Source organism: Hyperolius riggenbachi, chromosome 5, assembly GCF_040937935.1.
Source record: "Hyperolius riggenbachi isolate aHypRig1 chromosome 5, aHypRig1.pri, whole genome shotgun sequence".
NCBI classification, from domain to species: domain Eukaryota; kingdom Metazoa; phylum Chordata; class Amphibia; order Anura; family Hyperoliidae; genus Hyperolius; species Hyperolius riggenbachi.
In genome coordinates, this window is record NC_090650.1 from 153,905,937 (window position 1) to 153,925,654 (window position 19,718).

Sequence of the window (19,718 nt, forward strand, 5' to 3'; positions counted from 1 at the left end):
AAGTCTATTTGAGGGGGCTCTGCCCCCTCTTGCCCCCCCCTAAAGCCGGCCCTGATGGTGCACTATGGGGGCAAATCGAACTTCCGGAAAAGTTCACGTTTGCGAACCACCCAAAGTTCGCCTGGAACCGTTCGCAAGCGAACCGTTTGGGCCATCTCTACATACAACCCACAAAAAAATAGAACAAATCATTTATGGATTTAAAAAAAAAAGTATGCATGTACCACAGTAACACCTAGTGAATTGCTTTAAGAAACATACAAATCCTACCTAATAAAAGCCTTGGAATCTGCATCCATGGGCTGCTTCCCTGTCAGCCGCCGAGTGCATGTACCACAGCATGTACCGCACACACAGGTGGTCATTCTAGCACCTGTTCTTGAAACAGGCCTAATTGACTAAATTTGAACTCTCTGGTTCCTGCACTCAGAAGGGAAAACATCCACAAGATATCACATTAAAGGAGCAAAATTATAACAAAACCAGAGCAAGAGGTTTTCGGTTAAGTAATATTCTGAGATAACGTTTGAATTCAATTGCACTGTAGTTACCAATCTTTAAACGTTGAAAATCACCCATATCATAATTTTACAAGCTGCACAGAATAAATGCAAGCCAAAAATATAAAATAAATGTTCTTGGACTGACCTGGGGTTCTGAGAACACTTGCTTAATACTGTTGATTGGACCATATGGGATGCCACTTCCTTCAAAAAGCTGGAGCCACTCAGAGGTTGTTTTTTCTGAGAATCTAGGAAGAAACAAGATATTGTGGTCTGAACTCTTTCTTCAAAAGGATGTAAAATACTACCACACTGGTTTATTCCCAAGAAGCCAACATTACAGCACAAAAAAAAGTTCAACGGAAATGCAAACACTTACAGCCTCAGGCAAAGAACATGGTTAAAAAGCCTTGTAATTATATCTGATTGTCTTAATGTGATATGCAAACCAAAATTATCAGCAATTTCATATATGGTCAGTGGATTTCCTCAAGGCCTTTTCTGCAGTAATGATCATCACATTTGTAAGACAATAGCATTAAAATTCTATGGGGAAAGCAAAGTAAAATACGAAATGCTATGAGTTTTGATCTGAAAACCCTGATATGAAGCAGTCCTGACTTGTTCCTGCCTGTCACATGTGAAACATATGTCAAATATAAGCTCTAAAACTGTTAGCAACACAATGTTCACATTTATTAGCAACACAATTTGGAATTATGAATCAGTGGGGTCATAGGGACATGTGCCCCACTGTTATCTAAATAGTCTTGTCACCAACTATGTACTTTATCCATATGTTGCTGATAGCTCTGATCATGGTACAATAATTATGGGGGTAATCTATTAAATGCTAGATTTTCAGGAAAACAAACACTGCTGCAAATACAGTGGGTTGCAAAAGTATTCGGCCCCCTTGAAGTTTTCCACATTTTGTCACATTAAAATACAGAGAATATACTGCGCTCCAATGGAATTCACTTTTTAAGTCACAGATAGGGGCTCGCAGGAAAAAAGCAGGTCACTTCACCTCTCATATACCAATAATTCCAATCTATTCACTGCGCTTCCAATACCCTATAAAATCAAAATAAAACGCACATAGTGCAAAGTATCGTCTAAAAACACTGTAACTTGCACCCCGTACTTGCACTCCTGGGGGTAGTGCCACCACCGAATGAGGAAACCAGCGTCACTCTCCCCTCGTGAATGCACTTACCAGAAGCGCATCTTGAATATCAGCATATCACAATCATCCGGAAGTCAGCCAAGGAGGACCCGATTGTAAAAGATGACATCCAATTTTATTGAACACTTTAAGCAGGCTGACAGCAGTCACCTACGCTCCGCACCATGGATAGACTGGAGCCGCACGCCACCAAGCCGTCCTTCCTGCTCGCGATCACGTGACGTCAGTGCGTGCACCCTTGACTCCGCCCTACGCGTTTCGTCACTAGTGCGTGACTCATTCAGTGGCTACGACGTCTGCATTACAAATATTCCAGCCGCGCCTCCTCCGCCCAGGGATCCGCCCGCAACACCACCCTCTTCTGTTGCTAGGCTACCTCCTGGCGTGCTGACCATTATATCCACGGCACGGATTACATAAAATTACAACATCAACAATGCGAAATACATATTTTTAAAACATAAAACCTTAAATTATTACAGCATACTCCTAAGTAATTTAATCATAACGCACAGTGTCTATAAACAGCGCTTTGCATGGCTCACGTAAATTACAACATATATTACCACACCATGTAATTATGTGCTTCCATATATTACTACAAACTCCAACATACCCTTTCATTATAAATAAATATAACTTTAATACAGTGCTTAATGAATTTCAATATTACTTCATAACTAACCTATAAGCTACACATAATTATCTCGTGATTACTACCCTAATCTCCCCTTATATTCTACCCTATACAGTGACTGGGTCATGAATCCTACTACACCCCTATCATTATCTCCCTATACCCATAGCCCCATTTGTATTATTGGTGATATACAATTACATGAAAAACTATCTACATATACCTCAATTTCCCTTAAGGGGGAATACACCTTTAATACTGAAACGTGTAAACACAAACCAAACATAAAACTTAAAACATGTGTAAGATTACCATGATGTAAATTACCATGATAATATAAATAAAAGTAAAGTGTCAGTGCAAATTATGTGCAAACTCAACAATCTCATACAAATGTGATCAATTAGATACCAACCTTTCAATACACAAACCCCATGAGTCTTGCATGCATTAGCAATAAAGCAATTGATGTCTAATTCTATATTTAGACCCTTAGGCGAACTTGTTCCTAGCCTGTAAATCCACTCAGTCTCTTTTTTACACAGCTGCTGCACCCGATTTCCCCCGCGCCAGTGCGAACGCACATGTTCCACTGCAACAACCTTGAGACTGGATGGATTACAGGCATGTGCTTCAGAGAAATGGGCCGATACACTGTGTCAATCATACCCCTTCCTGACATTATATATATGCTGATATATTCGTTTTTTTAACGGTTGCGTTGTTCTCCCAACATACTGCAACCCGCAGCCGCATGTTAAAACATACACCACATATGTGGAAGAACAAGTCATAAATTGTTTAATTTTAAAATCCCTCTTAAAATAACCAGACCATATGTTGTCAACTGATTCACTTGCAGTATCCCTGCATATACAGCAATTCCTACATCTACGATAACCCGGTCTCTGCCAAGGAACAGTCCTTTGGGTTGGTGGGTCCACACAGCTGGGGACCAACAGGTCCCTCAAATTGGGGGCCATTCTGTAAATAAATTTTGGTCTTGTGGGTATGATACACTTGAGTTGTGCGTCTTGTTGTAGCACTGGCCAGTGCCTACTAACAATCTTCTCCACTAGTCTGTGCTGTGCATTAAAGGTAGATATAAACGGGATCTCAGATGAGATCTCCGAGTCCTCCTTTATCTTACCCCTCACCAGATACTCTCTATCCATACCCTCCACTTCTCTTTCCAATTCCCCTATCCTCCCAGGGCTGTATCCCCTTTCAACAAATCTTCTGGATAGCACAGATACCTGACTTTTATAATCTGATATTTTGGAACAATTCCTTCTAACTCGCTGGAATTGTCCCTTTGGTACTGCCTTCATCCAGGAGGGATGATGGCAACTGGCCATGGGTATAAAACCATTCCGATCTGTCTTTTTAAAACACATTTTGTCACATTACTGCCACAAACATGTATCAATTTTATTGGAATTCCACGTGAAAGACCAATACAAAGTGGTGTACATGTGAGAAGTGTTCCAAAATCATACATCATTCCAAACATTTTTTATAAATAAATAACTGCAAAGTGGGGTGTGCGTAATTATTCGGCCCCCTGAGTCAATACTTCGTAGAACCACCTTTTGCTGCAATTACACCTGCCAGTCTTTTAGGGTATGTCTCTACCAGCTTTGCACATCTAGAGACTGAAATCCTTGCCCATTCTTCTTTGCAAAACAGCTTCAGCTCAGTCAGATTAGATGGACAGCGTTTGTGAACAGCAGTTTTCAGATCTTGCCATAGATTCTCGATTGGATTTAGATCTGGACTTTGACTGGGCCATTCTAACACATAGATATGTTTTGTTTTAAACCATTCCATTGTTACCCTGGCTTTATGTTTAGGGTCATTGTCCTGCTGGAGGTTGAAACTCCGCCCCAGTCTCAAGTCTTTTGCAGTCTCCAAGAGTTTTTCTTCCAAGTTTGCCCTGTATTTGGCTCCATCCATCTTCCCATCAACACTGACCAGCTTCCCTGTCCCTGCTGAAGAGATGCACCCCCCGAGCATGATGCTGCCACCACCATATTTGACAGTGGGGATGGTGTGTTCAGAGTAATGTGCAGTGTTAGTTTTCTGCCACACATAGCGTTTTGCATTTTGGCCAAAAAGTTCCATTTTGGTCTCATCTGACCAGAGCACCTTCTTCCACATGGTTGCTGTGTCCCCCACATGGCTTGTGGCAAACTGCAAACGGGACTTTTTATGCTTTCTGTTAACAATGCCTTTCTTCTTGCCACTCTTCTATAAATGCCAACTTTGTGCAGTGCATGACTAATAGTTGTCCTATGGACAGAGTCTCCCACCTGAGCTGTAGATCTCTGCAGCTCGTCCAGAGTCACCATGGGCCTCTTGACTGCATTTCTGATCAACGCTCTCCTTGTTCGGCCTGTGAGTTTAGGTGGATGGCCTTGTCTTGGTAGGTTTACAGTTGTGCCATACTCCTTCCATTTCTGAATGATCACTTGAACAATGCTCCTTGGGATGTTCAAGGCTTTAGAAATCTTTTTGTAGCCTAAGCCTGCTTTAAATTTCTCAATAACTTGATCCCTGACCTGTCTTGTGTGTTCTTTGGACTTCACAGTGTTGTTGCTCCCAATATTCATTAGACAACCTCTGAGGCCCTCACAGAGCAGCTGTATTTGTACTGACATTAGATTACACACAGGTGCACTCTATTTAGTCATTAGCACTCATCAGGCAACGTCTATAGGCAACTGACTGCACTCAGATCAAAGGGGGCCGAATAATTATGCACACACCACTTTGCAGTTATTTATTTGTAAAAAATGTTTGGAATCATGTACGATTTTCGTTCCACTTCTCATGTGTACACCACTTTGTGTTGGTCTTTCATGTGGATTCCAATAAAATTGATTCATGTTTGTGGCAGTAATATGACAAAATGTGGAAAACTTCAAGGGGGCCGAATACTTTTGCAACCCACTGTAATTGTTTAAGGTTTTAAAGTGAACACGAGGCGGCTTCAAAATAAGCTACTTACCCTGAAGAGAGGGAAGCCTCGGGATACTATTGAGGCTTCCCTCGGTGATCAGAAGCCCCTGTTGATGAGTGTGGTGCCCCTTCACATCGGGGCCATGCAGCTCCTCTTCCTGGATAATGGCTGCACAGTGGCCATGCGAGCTTGCGCCTCCAGCTTACTGCACAGCCATGATCCAGTAAGAGGAGCTGCGAAGCACCAATCTGATTAGCCACAATGCCTTGTCGCTAATCTCTCAAAGGGCGCACTCAGCAATGGGGGAAAACGGAGTAGCGAGGGAAGCCTCAACAGGATCCTGAGGCTCGTTCCCATATAGCGCACTTTCAGGCGCACTTAGGGAAATACAATCACAGGGACATCAGACAGTGCATAGACGGCACTGTCTGCAGTTTTCATTCATGCACGGCGATTCAGCTCTGAATTGCCACGCATGGTTTGCTGCATTTCGGGGGGATTCAGCCCGTGATCCCATTCAGTATAATCTATATTGCACACACTCTGTGCTGATATACAGGATCGTGTTGTAATATTTTACACAAGTTTGCCCCCTCTGTATTACAAAACTAGTATCAATATATCAGAGGCTGGCACTCATGGCATGCATTCACAACCTAGTACATAACATCACACACAGCATGTGTTCACCCCTTGTTAAAACTTATCACAATAACATCAGCAGTCCCACAAACATCAGCCTTCAAGTGATAGGTATGAGGGTTCTTTTTTATGATGCAGAACAGTTCATATAACTTGAAGTCCAGCCTTCACATGCACGCAGGCACAAAACTCTGCTGTCTCAGCTATCCTAGTATTCCAATCGCTTGTCCCAAGAATGGACTCTATGGACAGTAAAGCCTTCACCACACCCCAGTGAGATACACTCACCGTGTGCTAAGACCTGCTGATAGGTTTATTGGAGCTTTGAGACCGTTAATGGGTCGTCCCCCACCACTCTAGCAATACTTCACAATCTTCCTCTGTGTATAGGCTTCTCTTAAAACATCAGACCTCAATACAAAAAAGGCCTCAAGATAGTGTGATGCTGTCTCTTTAATAAAAGATTTAAAATTATATTGCACTTACAGATTTGCAAGATGACTTCAAGGCATAGAGTTTTTTCCTACAGGCTCTCCCGTGTTATGGTGGCCTAGACGTAGCCCAATACGTCAGTGGACACTGCTGCGCACTCAGTATCCAAGTTTTCCACCATCCGAGATTGTGCCGCTGCCCACGTGTGTACGATGGTCTCTCCTGCGTCCAGGCCCCGCCTTACATGTTTTGTCAATCGTGACTCAAGCTAGGGCCGGACGCTTCAAGAGACTAATTTAAATGCTTCTCCCCTCCCCTCCAGCGCTTACGTATCTCCAGAGCTGCGGCCGTATACTCCCTAGTATGCGTCGTACTACCCATTATTTCCCATGCCTGCTATTTAAAACACCAGCCTTGCCAATCGACCTTATAATAGTTTACACAATTTTGCATCAATAATACATCATTTTGCATCGATAATACAGTACATATCCTATTATCCCCTAAGCATCTCTTAAGCCTTCTACATCTAATACACCGTAACTACCTTGATGGATGAGCCGGTTCCCTGGCATCACTCTCCCCAATTTTAAAGGACCAATTCTCCTAATCCCAATTTTTTTCCCTAATCATTTTCACCTCCACCACCAGCTTACACCCTTTTCTAACATCAGTGCCCAGGAATATCCGGATCATCCATGGCAAATTTTGGTGCACAATAATCCATAAAAAACATTAGAAAGATAAAAATGAATAAAATGTGATGCTAAAAGAACCATACATTGTAAAGTCTCTAGGTATTAAGAACTGTTTCTAGTGCATATAAGCCTAATTTCCAGACATGTCATACATTTTAAAATGCCAGTATTAGCTTGCCCGAGGCTATCTATTCATATAATCATTTACGCATATTCTCCATATGTCCAATTGGGCATTTTAGGAACTGCAACATGGGGACCCGGGTCCAAATCACCTAATCCCCCCAAAAAACAGACCAAATCTATATCAATGTTGAACCTCTCTGGTCTCTGGGTATCCATGTTGTAGATCCATCTTGTTTCTGCCTGTGATACCTGCTTAACCCTATTGCTCCCTCTCCAGTGAGGTAATACCTTCTGCAAGGCACACAAAGACATTTCCTTGGGGTTACAGTTATGTTCATATCCAAAGTGGGAGGATAAACTATGACAAATCCTTTCCCTATATTTCTAACATGCTCCTCATCCTCTCTTTCATGGTTCTGGTGGTCCTCCCCACTAGAGATGGCCTGAACCTCCAATTTTAGGTTCGCGAACCGGGTTCGTGAACTTCCGCAAAAGGCTCGGTTCGTGCGAACTTTCGCGAACCGCAATAGACTCCAATGGGGATGCGAACTTTGAAAACTAGAAACATTTATGCTGGCCACAAAAGTGATGGAAAAGATGTTTCAAGGGCTCTAATACCTGGAGGGAGACATGGTTCAGTGGGATAGACGTCAAAAGTCCCAGAAAAAAATCTGGATTTCACGCAAAGCAGTGTTTTAAGGGCAGAAATCACATTGAATGCTAAATTGCAGGCCTAAACTGCTTTATAACATCTTGCATATGTATACATCAATCAGAGAGTGTAATCCTCCCTCTTCCCTTCCTCCCTCCTCCTGTCTTGTCTTGTCTTCCAGGGATTTGTAGGATGTCAAAAGCAACCTCACATACATTGGCCAGGAATCGAACCCAGGTCAACTGCTTGGAAGGCAGCTATGCTCACCACTAAACCACCAACACTACATGCTGAAGCCAGCCTAGCATGTACCATTGTACAGCCTAGCATGTACCCAAGAGAAAAATAAGCTTGCTTCAGTACCTCACCTTTATCAAAATGAATGAGGCATGGATCCTGGAGGGCTATTGCCCGCCTGAAGACTAAGTCAGTCCCCGCACACAGCATCTCTGCCTGCACGCCGTGTGACTGCCTGCCCCATGACTAAGTCGCTCCCCACACAGCATCTCTGCCTGCAGGCCGCTTGACTGCCACCACCAAAAGGGTCCAGGACTCCAGGCAGATTCCTGAATTTTTAAGGCCGCTGCTAGCAGCGGCCGCTATAATAATTTTTCTGGTGCATGTACATGCCTGCCTAATTTTTCTGGCTGCACTGCGGCTGCAACAACAAAACAAAAGGCATGTACATGTGTCAATACCACTTCGTGATCGTTACCTTGCCGCGGTGAAGGGGCTTGCGTATCACAATGAAGCAATGACCGACGGCTATATGAGTGTCTCGGGGGGTGGCACACCAAAGATAAGAAGGTCGTTGCTTCATTGTGGACAGACCAAATTCGATCAGCTGGACAGTCATTGTTGTTCTGTCATTGAGCTATCTTAGCCTGGTGACCATATGGGCTTGAAAACTGCTATCGCCTGCACTCTCGCCATGGTGCGCACCAGTCCAGCACGGCCATCACAACACAAACAGCTGTTTGCGGTGCATTACACAGTGAGTTTGGTCTGTCAGTGTGAAGCAGTACTCTAATTACACTCCCTGATTGTTGTATACACATGCAAGATGTTTTAAAGCGTTTTAGTCCTCCAATTTAGCATGCAATGTGATTTCTGCCCTTAAAACTCTGCTTTGCATCAAATCCTGATTTTTCCCCGGGACTTTTGGCATGTATCCCACTCCCCCATGCAAAAACTCAGATGTTAAACCCTTTGAAACATCTTTTCCATCACTTTTCTGGCCAGCATAAATGTTTCTAGTTTTCAAAGTTCGCCTCCCCATTGAAGTCTATTGCGGTTCGCGAAAGTTCGCATGTTCGCGAACGTTTGCGGAGGTTCGCGAACCGAAAATTGGAGGTTCGGGCCATCTCTACATGTGGAATTGAAGGGACGCTGATGTACATAAAAGGAATGCCACAACATACTTGGCCTAGGTGCGCAAAAAGTATAAATCCGGTTTTGTTTAGATCCCAGCAGGATGAGCATAGATATCCTTGTTTTGTCAGGGTTACCAGCCTGTAAGAATCCATCAGCCACAATACTAAAGACTGATGAGCTTCAGTTTAAAAATGACAGTGGAGAGACATACAGACAGTATTTTATAAAAAAAAAACAAAAAAAAACTCCTCATAGAGAAATGCTATTATACAAACTTATATAAACTTAAAAGCTAATAAAATATATATTCTTTTTGTAAAAAGATAAAGTTACTAAGGGAATAAACCTGAATGCACCACAGTCGGAACCTTTTCAGTCAGGATGTCAATGAGTCAAGTCTATGTAAACACTTTGCTCTAATGGTATACTTAATGAGTTTTCAAGGCAAGCACATAGATCATTTCTGGAGTTACACAAGTGGTTTCCTTATAGCTCTGTGAAGTAAATGCAAATCAGTATCAAAACCTGCCTTCAGACTTTTCAACATCCACTAGTGACCACTGGGGTATATTTAAGGCTTCAGTGTTTGCGTATCCTTCAGTCTCATCCCCCCAAGAACTATAAATGGCTTCATTTCTTTTTATGGAAAGTAAAATACATGTCATAATGATTTTTCTTACACAGCTATTGTAACTAATGTCTGCTATATGCTGTGGGAGATGAGATTAAATACCTTCAAGCTCAGTCAGAGATGGGACATTTTTGCATTCCAGGATTACCAAAGGATATATTAATAATCTTTCCCTGAAAAAAAAATTTTCCCTGAGCTCCTGACCTAAATTTGAAGTCAAACAGTTTTGTCAGCATGAAAAGCTGCTGGTATACGTTTCTAGAAAATGCAAACTAAAAACAAACGAAAAACAAAAGTGCTCCGTTTTTGAGGGCTCCTCCGTTTTTGAGGGCTCGGCGCGGCGGGTAGCGGCGGATCGGCGGCGATCGACTGTTACAAGCAGCTAGCAAAGTGTTAGCTGCTTGTAACAAAAAAAAATTATGCAAATCGGCCCAGCGGGGCCTGAGAAATCCTCCTGCGCAGGTTACCCCGAGCTGAGCTCCGGATAACCGGCAAGGAGGTTAAACAATACCAATTGCCTGGCAGCAGGGCTGGATTTACAGCTCAGGAGCCTATATGCACATAATCTTTGGGGCCCTAAACCCCGCCCCTTAACACAGGCCACACCCCTTAAGTCATACCCCCTTTTCTTAGTGGGTGGCTGTGTCTAGGTGCAGAATGGGTGTGGGTTTAGGGTGGCTGGGGCAGGGTGCAGGCTGGGTCTGGGTGTAGGGTGGCTAGGGCAAGGTGCAGGCTGGGTATGGGTACAGGCTGGGTCTGAGTGCAGGCTGGGTCCGTGTGCAGGGTGCAGGCTGGGTCTGAGTGCAGGGTGGCTGGGGCAAGGTGCAGACTGGGTCTGGGTGTAGGTTGGCTGGGGCAAAGTGCAGGCTGGGTCTGGATGTAGGGTGGCAGGGTCTGAGTGCAGGGTGGCTGGGGCAAGGTTCAGGCTGGGTCTGGGTGTAGGGTGGCTGGGGCAAGGTTCAGGCTGGGTCTGGGTGTAGGGTGGCTGGGGCAATGTGTATGCTGGGTCTGGGTGTAGGGTGGCTGGGGCAAGGTGCAGGCTGAGTCTGGGTGTAGGGTGGCTGGGGCAATGTACAGGCTGGGTATGGGTGCAGGCTGGGTCTGAGTGCAGGGTGGCTGGGGCAGGGTGGATGGGTCTGGGTGCATGCTGGGTGCAGGCTGGCTGGGGCTGGGTGCAGAGTGGATCTGGAGACAGGGTGCAGGCTTGGTATGGGTGCCAGGTGGCTGAGGCAAGGTGCAGGCTGGGTATGGATGCCGGCTGGGTCTGAGTGCAGGGTGGCTGGGGCAGGGTGGATGGGTCTGGGTGCAGGCTGGCTGGGGCTGGGTGGATCTGGGGACAGGGTGCAGGCTTGGTATGGGTGCAGGGTGGCTGGGGCAGGATGCAGGCTGGGTATGGGTGCATTTTTATATAATGTTTTATTTCTTAGCTGTACTACACATACAAATCATATCATAATTTTTTTTTTCGCTTCAGTGTCTCTTTAAAGGACAACTGTAGCGAGAAGAATATGGAGGCTGTCATATGCATTTCCTTTAAAATAATACCAGTTGCCTGGCTATCTTGCTAATCCTCTGCCTCTAATACTTTTAGCCATAGGCTCGGAACAAGCATGCAGCAGATCACGTGTTTCTGACATTTTTGTCAGATCTGACAAGATTATCTGCATGTTTGTTTCTGATGTAATTCAGATGCTGCTGCAGCCAAATTGATCTGCAGGACTGCCAGGCAACTGGTTTTGTTTAACAGGAATATGGTAGCCTCTCTCACTTCAGTTGTCCTTTAATCCTCTAGAAATAACACAGGAGATTTTTATGATAATTTCAAGGTTTAAAATATATATTTGTAAAATATCTAAATGTCTAGCAGTGATATTTTCAAGTTACACAGCTAGTCCCTACTATCTGCAGTGGGAGGTTTGTACTATTCAGTAATCCAGGATTCATTTAATTTTATAAATGTCAGTATGTCAACAGATGTTGTCGACAACCTTGTGTGCTTGTCTGTTACCACCCCTCCGGCGGCACTGAAGGCTCGCTCTGAAGGTACACTGGATGGCAGACAACTCATAACCTTGCACTATGGCACAGGCATACTAAGTACACAGCAACAGTATCTCACCCACTGCTTCTTTAAAAAAAATAAGCACAGAAAATATAGTTTTAAAAAAGACTTTTGTTGAGGAACTATGCTGTATGCAGCCTGCAGAAGCTGCTTGTATTTTTGGAGAATGGAGATCTCAAACCCCCAAAAAACTCAGCAAAAGAATAATGCAGAATACTGTGTGCTTTGTCTTTGCACAGATGTACTACTACTAATATGATATCTAGTATGTAGCTTGCACCAGGGGAAGACTGGGACTTTTTGGCCTGGGGAGGAAGACCAAACCTAGAGGCCCTTTCACTGCAGCCCCAGCCCGAATTCATAACCACACCGCCAAAACCAGGCCTTCACGGAATACTGTGTTAGTATGTGGTAATCCCTGTCTGGCAGCTGGCCAAAAAGGAAATGGCGCTCATTTCCTGTGGCCAAAGGTATTATGTGCATAGTGCTAAAATACACTTCCGTGCATGCACGACGCGTATGACTGCAGTTTGCCGCAGGAGCCGCACGGTAACGTTGGTATGCACTAGCGTTAGATAGGGTACTTCTGCCGCATCGCAGGCAATGTGAACTACCCCATAGATTTACATTGCTCTAGTAGTAGGCTGCGGTAAAATACTGCACTATTCCAGTGTGAAAGGGCCCTTAGTGCCAACTTAGCATTGCTTAAATGCCTCAGCCTATCTGAGTTTTGTTGCTGACCATGCCCATCCCTTTATGACCCCACGGTACTGATCTTTTGATGGCTACTTCCAGCAGGATAAAGCACCATGTCACAAGGCTCATGTGCAGCCTACAAATCTGCAACAACTGTGTGGTGGCACCATGTCAATATGGCACCAAAAACTCTGAGGCATGCCACAAAGAATTGATACAATTCTCAAGGCAAAAGTGGTTCCAACTCAGTGCTAGCAAGATAAACCTAATAAGGTGGCCAAATAAACCTAATTAGAAGATTATATACATTTTACCATCATTGTGTTTCTTTTGGTTCATGTATTAGCCTACAATTTAGTAATAAGGCACTAAAATGCCAATTACATCAAAAACCACCCAAAAATAAAAAATTCAGCTATTATGACCCTCACATAATAAATGCAGCAGTCAATACCCCACATAGGAAATGCAGCAAAAATTTACCCCTCATCAGAATCAGAATCATTTTATTATTCACCAAGCACGACTTGGTCGTGCCCGGAATTGGCGAAGCAGGTAACTTCGGCACACGGTGCTCAGCGCCGAGTGCCGAAGCTGGGTGCCCTCATAGCAACAATGGTATGTTGTGCAAGGCGCCGAAGATTAATTCGGGGATCCGGACATCGCCAGAACCTGAATTACATCTCCCTCTGAATTGCTACAACTTGGAGGGGAATAGTATTTAACGCTGCTGGGAAGTTTACCTGCTGCAGGGAGTGCCGTAATTCTGCTTTCCCTGCGCCAAACTCATTGGCGGCTAATAATAAAAATGCCTTGTGGGCCCCTCATCCCCATATAGAGTTTCTGGTTGTCAAGTGATTCTCCTATCCCCATATAGCTTTCCTGGTAGTCTAGAGGTTCTCCTCATCCACAATAGCTTCAGTATGTTTATATACCCAATGGCTTCTATGGCTGTGGACTGGCCACCTGGGCCTCTAAATCTCCTGGCCCTTAGTCAGGCTAAGTGGCTGGGCCTTGCTTGATGCTGATTGGCTGTGCTGCTCACTGCTTTCTAGGCCCTGGATTGGCTGACTCTTGACCCTCCTGGACTGGCCCGGGTTGACCTGTCTGTGTGAGCCTGTAGTGGTGTCTGACTCACTCTCACCGACTGTCTCTATCTTGCTATTTTTACCTGGCTAGGCCTCTCCTTTAACCCCTGCTGCTTGGCTACTGCTGCCTTTGGGGATCCACAGAGCAGGGTTGGTCTGTCTCCTCAGGTCATCAGGAGGTTGCTAGGGCGGGGGAGAGGTCACTGTGAGAAGCTGCTGTGTGGGAGGGGGTCCACTGGGGGGCACCCATACCTAGATGTACTTGGGGGCACCTATACATAGCTATACTGGGGGCACCCATACCTAGCTGAACTGGAGGCACCTATACCTAGCTATACTTTGCCCACTTATACCTAGCTATACTGAAGGCACCTATACCTAGCTATACTGGGGCCACCTGTACCTAGCTATACTGAGGGCACCTATACTGGGGGGCACCTATACCTAGCTATACTGGGGCCACCTATACCTAGCTATACTCAGGGCACCTATACTGGGGTGGGCACTTTTACCTGGCTATACTGAGGGCACCTATACTGGGGGGGGGGGCACCTATACCTAGCTATACTGGGGCCAACTATACCTAGCTATACTGAGGGCACCTATACTGGGGGCACCCATACCTAGCTGTACTGGGGGCACCTATACCTAGCTATACTGAGGACACCTATACTGGGGGCACCTATACCTAGCTATACTGGGGGCACCTATACCTAGCTATACTGGGGTCACCTATACCTAGCTATACTGAGGGCACCAATACTGGGGGGCACCCATACCTAGCTGTACTGGGGGCACCTATACCTAGATATACTGGAGGCACCACGCCTGGCTATACTGGGGTCACCCATACCTAGCTGTACTGGGGGCACCCATACCTAGCTATACTGGGGGCACCCATGGCTGGCTATACTGGGGGGGGGGGCACCCATACCTAGAAGTACTGGGGGCACCTATACCTAGCTATACTGGAGGCACCCATGCCTGGCTATACTGGGGGCACCCATACCTAGCTGTACTGGGGGCACCTATACCTAGCTATACTGGGGGCACCCATGGCTGGCTATACTGGGGGGCACCCATACCTAGATGTACTGAGGGCACCCATGCCTAGCTATACTGGGAGCACCCATGCCTAGCTATACTGAGGACACCTATACCTAGATATACTGTGGGCACCCATGCCTGGCTATACTGGGGGCACCTATACCTAGCTATACTGAGGGCACCTATACCTCGCTATGTATCTATACTGGGGGCACCTATACCTAGCTATACTGAGGGCACCTATACCTCGCTATGTATCTATACTGGGGGCACCGATACCTGGGGTGTGTGTGTGTGTATACAGGATCTTCTCAAAAAATTAGCATATTGTGATAAAGTTCATTATTTTCTGTAATGTACTGATACACATTAGACTTTCATATATTTTAGATTCAAATACACACAACTGGAGTAGTTCAAGCCTTTTATTGTTTTAATATTGATGATTTTGGCATACAGCTCATGAAAACCCAAATTTCCTATCTCAAAAAATTAGCATATTTCATCCGACCAATAAAAGAAAAGTGTTATTAAAACAAAAAAAGTCAACCTTCAAATAATTATGTTCAGTTATGCACTCAATACTTGGTCGGGAATCCTTTTGCAGAAATGACTGCTTCAATGCAGCGTGGCATGGAGGCAATCAGCCTGTGGCACTGCTCAGGTGTTATGGAGGCCCAGGATGCTTTGATAGCAGCCTTAAGCTCATCCAGAGTGTTGGGTCTTCCGTCTCTCAACTTTCTCTTCACAATATCCCACAGATTCTCTATGGGGTTCAGGTCAGGAGAGTTGGCAGGCCAATTGAGCACAGTACTACCATGGTCAGTAAACCATTTACCAGTGGTTTTGGCACTGTGAGCAGGTGCCAGGTCGTGCTGAAAAATGAAATCTTCATCTCCATTACGCTTTTCAGCAGATGGAAGCATGAAGTGCTAAAAAATCTCCTGATAGCTAGCTGCCTTGACCCTGCCCTTGATAAAACACAGTGGACCAACACCAGCAGCTGACATGGCATACCAGACCATCACTGTCTGTGGGTACTTGACACTGGACTTCAGGCATTTTGGTATTTCCCTCTCCCCAGTCTTCCTCCAGACTCTGGCACCTTGATTTACGAATGACATGCAAAAGTTGCTTTCATCCGAAGAAAGTACTTTGGACCACTGAGCAACAGTCCAGTGCTGCTTCTCTGTAGCCTAGGTCAGGCGCTTCTGCCGCTGTTTCTGGTTCAAAAATGGGTTCATGCTTCCATCTGCTGAAAAGCTTTATGGAGATGATGATTTCATTTTTCAGCACGACCTGGTACCTGCTCACAGTGCCAAAACCACTGGCAAATGGTTTACTGACCATGGTATTACTGTGCTCAATTGGCCTGCCAACACTCCTGACCTGAACCTCATAGAGAATCTGTGAGATTTTGTAAAGAGAAAGTTGAGAGACGCAAGACCCAACACTCTGGATGAGATTAAGGCCGCTACCGAAGCATCCTGGGCCTCCATAACACCTGAGCAGTGCCACAGGCTGATTGCCTCCATGCCACGCCGCATTGAAGCAGTCATTTCTGCAAAAGGATTCCCGACCAAGTATTGAGTGCATAACTGAACATAATTATTTGAAGGTTGACTTTTTTTGTTTTAAAAACACTTTTCTTTTATTGGTTGGATGAAATATGCTAATTTTTTGAGATAGGAATTTTGGGTTTTCATGAGCTGTATGCCAAAATCATCAATATTAAAACAATAAAAGGCTTGAACTACTTCAGTTGTGTGTATTTGAATCTAAAATATATGAAAGTCTAATGTTTATCAGTACATTACAAAAAATAATGAACTTTATCACAATATGCTAATTTTTTGAGAAGATCCTGTATATATATGTATATATATATATATATATATATATATATATATATATATATATATATATATATACAGTATATATATATATATATATATATATATATATATATATATATATATATATATACTGTACATACACACACACGTGTGTGTGTGTGTGTGGGGGGTTCTTGGCTCGAACCCCGAATTGCGATAGGGGGTACTTGGCTCGAAAAAGTTGAGAAACACTGTACTAACTCATCCCAACAGAGGCTGGTGTGTTAGAAAGCTAGTCTTCTCAGGGGGCTGTCTGTTGTCTGATTGGTTGTAGTTATATGGTTCCTGGGTCATGGGAGGCCTAATATATGGAGAGAAGACATTACTTCCCATCAATTTTCGAATGTTCATGCTAAGCACATGTCGCATATAGCAGTTCTTTTAGAAATTTGCTACTTGGGCAAAAATCAGACACTTTTCCTTTAATTTCACTATTTGGGCAAAAACGCAACAATTTAAGCTTATTTTCATGAAGATTTGGCGAAATCGGAAATTGTATTTTCAATGCGAAAATGACTTCGGTGAAAAATCGCAAGCAACACTGGATGGGTACATGTACAGCATATCTTTGTTTAACCACTTAAGGACCGCCCCCAGCCGATGGGCGGCGGCAAAGTCCGGGCCTAAATGACCGCAATACGCCCATCGGTGGGGGCGGCTGCGGGCGTGGTTTTGCGGCGATCGCGTCATTCGTGACGCGATCAGCCGCCGGCAACTGGCTCTGCCCCCCTCGCGCTGTAACCCTGCCGGCTGTTCGGAAGCGCCGGTGGGTTACTAGCACCCGGATCGCCGCACGGATAGTGTATAACAGGCTTTTATAATGTATACAAAGCCTATTATACTGGCTGCCTCCTGCCCTGGTGGTCCCAGTGTCCGACGACTCTGGATCACGGACTTTCTTACCAACAGGTCCCAAGTCGTCAGACTGGGCGATATCCACTCTCAAGCTGCGACCACGAACACAGGAGCTCCTCAAGGCTGCGTACTGTCACCACTGCTGTTCTCCCTCTACACCAACAACTGCAGGTCCGAGGCAGACTCTGTCAAGGTTATCAAGTTTGCTGATGATACCACCATCATTGGCCTTGTCACCAAGGATGATGTGCAGGAGTACCGTCAGCAGGTGGAGAGAATCTGCAATTGGAGCAAGGTGAACAGGCTGGTGCTTAACACCGCAAAGACCGTTGAGTTAATAATCGACTTCAGGAAGGCTGCTCCCACCCCACCCCCAATTTACATTGACGGCAAGGAGGTAACCAGAGTGCCCTGCACCCGGCTACTAGGCACTATCATCTCCAGTGACCTCAGCTGGAAGCCCAACATCACTGCCACCCAACGTAAAGCTCAGCAGAGGCTCTTTTTCCTCCGCCAGCTGAGAAAGTTCGGCATGACTCAAGAAATTCTAACCAACTTTTACTCCGCCACCATTGAGTCGATCCTCTGCTCTTCCATCTTGGTGTGGTATGCTGGCGCCACTGTCAATGAGAGGGACAAACTACAGAGGGTCATCAGGTCAGCCGAGAGGATCATCGGTTGCCCCCTCCCCTCACTTGCCCTACTACACAGCAAAAGACTAAAAACCAGGGCACTGAAGATTGCAAATGACTCCTCACACCCTGGCCACCGCTACTTCAGCATTCTGCCCTTGGGACGGAGACTATGAGCCATCTCCACTAAAACCACGAGACATAGGAACTCGTTCTTCCCCTCGGCAGTCAATCTCCTAAACTCCATTCACGTCCTACCATCAAAGCGAGCCTCAACGAGCGGCGAGGCCGGCAGCGCTACGGCTGCACAGCCAACCAGCCCACAAGACTAACTGACTATTAACACTGTAGGGACACACTGGGACTGTGATGTCTTTTTACAATGTTGTGTTAATCTGATTTTGCCTTCTATGCACTCTCTCTCTCTTTCTCTTTCCTTCCTTCTCTTTCTATGCACTCTTCCGGAGCCACTGTACTGTATTGTATTGTATTGTGCCAAAAACAATTCCGGGCATGTCCCCTCATGCTTGGCGAAATAAATAGATTCTGATTCTGATTCTGCAGCCACCCTAGTCTGCACCAAGCACACTGATCCTGCCCCCCCTTCCCTCTGATCGCCCACAGCACCCCTTAGACCCCCCCCCCCCCCGCCCACCCCCCAGACCCCTGTTTGCACCCAATCACCCCCCTAATTACTCATCAATCACTCACTGTCACTATCTAAAAACGCTATTTTTTTAACCCTAAACTGCCCCCTGCTCCCTCCTGATCACCCCCCCACCCCTCAGATTCTCCCCAGACCCCACCCCTGTGTACTGTATGCATCTATCCCCCCTGATCACCTGCCAATCACCTGTCAATCACCCATCAATCACCCATCAATCACCCCCTGTCACTGCCACCCATCAATCAGCCCCTAACCTGCCCCTTGCGGGCAATCTGATCACCCACCCACACCAATAGATCGCCCGCAGATCCGACATCAGATCACCTCCCAAGTGCAGTGTTTACATCTGTTCTCTCCTCTAAACACCCACTAATTACCCATCAATCACCCATTAATCACCCCCTATCACCACCTGTCACTGTTACCCATCAGATCAGACCCTAATCTGCCCCTTGCGAGCACCCAATCACCCGCCTACACGCTCAGATTGTCCTCAGACCCCCCCTTATCAATTCGCCAGTGCAATATTTACATCTGTTCTTCCCTGTAATAACCCACTGATCACTTGTCAATCACCTATCAATCACCCATCAATCACCCCCTGTCACTGCCACCCATCAATCACTCCCTGTCACTGCCACCCATCAATCAGCCCCTAACCTGCCCCTTGCGGGCAATCTGATCACCCACCCACACCAATAGATCGCCCGCAGATCCGATGTCAGATCACCTCCCAAGTGCAGTGTTTACATCTGTTCTCTCCTCTAAACACCCACTAACTACCCATCAATCACCCCCTATCACCACCTGTCACTGTTACCCATCAGAATAGACCATAATCTGCCCCTTGCGGGCACACAATCACTTGCCCCACACGCTCAGACTGCCCTCAGACCCCCCCTTATCAATTCGCCAGTGCAATATTTACAT

At 45.5% G+C, this 19,718-nt stretch overlaps 1 protein-coding gene across 10 annotated transcripts in view; it reads right to left on the reverse strand.

Moving 5' to 3' along the window:
* SUGCT (succinyl-CoA:glutarate-CoA transferase) overlaps window positions 1-19,718 on the reverse strand; it is a 1,486,943-nt gene that overhangs the window by 914,159 nt on the left and 553,066 nt on the right. For all 10 annotated transcript variants that reach the window (XM_068236374.1, XM_068236376.1, XM_068236375.1 and 7 more), the window contains exon 12: window positions 649-751. In XM_068236374.1, coding sequence (XP_068092475.1) covers window positions 649-751 — 103 coding nt within the window. The remainder of the gene's footprint in view (window positions 1-648; window positions 752-19,718) is intronic.